General features: G+C 39.4%; 1 protein-coding gene across 5 annotated transcripts in view; it reads left to right on the top strand.

Moving 5' to 3' along the window:
* Positions 1 to 700, top strand: part of foxn1 (forkhead box N1) — a 27,470-nt gene that overhangs the window by 17,369 nt on the left and 9,401 nt on the right. For all 5 annotated transcript variants that reach the window (XM_032512301.1, XM_032512302.1, XM_032512303.1 and 2 more), the window contains one exon: positions 392 to 530. In XM_032512301.1, coding sequence (XP_032368192.1) covers positions 392 to 530 — 139 coding nt within the window. The remainder of the gene's footprint in view (positions 1 to 391; positions 531 to 700) is intronic.

Raw genomic sequence — 700 nt, 5'->3', positions numbered from 1 at the left:
TGTATGTTTGAGTTTTCTGTGCAGCACTTTGGTAACTTTGTGTTTGTAAAATGTGCCATAGAAATAAAGTGGATTGGATTGGATTTATCCTAAGCTAAGCTAAACAGCTGCTTGTGATAGCTTCATATTTAGAGTTTGGCGTTTCTGTACATGAGAGTGGTATCAATCTTCTGATCTGACTCTTGGCAACAAAGTGAACAATCACATTTTCCGAACATTAAAAAAAAACTGTTTCTTTAACAACATAATATTGTGTGAACAAAGTGTGCAATTGACAATTCTAATAACTGAAACAGGTCATCCATCACAAATTATGCAGATCCCCCAGAAAATGTAACAGACTAAAGATAGCTCACGCCCATCTCAAAATAAGTTTTCCATCTCTTCACAGGAGCAGATTTTGGCGCAGAATGTCAGACTCCCCTACATTTTCCCACACCAGGGCAAAGTCTCAAACATCAACCCATCAGGCCAGCCTGCACACCTGTGAGTCAGGTGGGACGTCCTGTCAGCAGATGGCAGAATCACAGGTACTGAGCCACATCAGGCCTTCCTATTTTCACTCAAAACAGTTTCTAGTATGGAACACTGGAAATAGAAAATGTGACCCTGCCTGTACGATATGGCAAACATGCATAGTGTGGTTATAGCCGGTAGAGAGCCGCAAAGTAATAATAATAATAATAATACATTTTATTTA

Source organism: Etheostoma spectabile, chromosome 3 (assembly GCF_008692095.1).
Source record: "Etheostoma spectabile isolate EspeVRDwgs_2016 chromosome 3, UIUC_Espe_1.0, whole genome shotgun sequence".
Lineage (NCBI taxonomy): Eukaryota > Metazoa > Chordata > Actinopteri > Perciformes > Percidae > Etheostoma > Etheostoma spectabile.
This window is presented reverse-complemented; position numbering and strand designations above follow the sequence as displayed.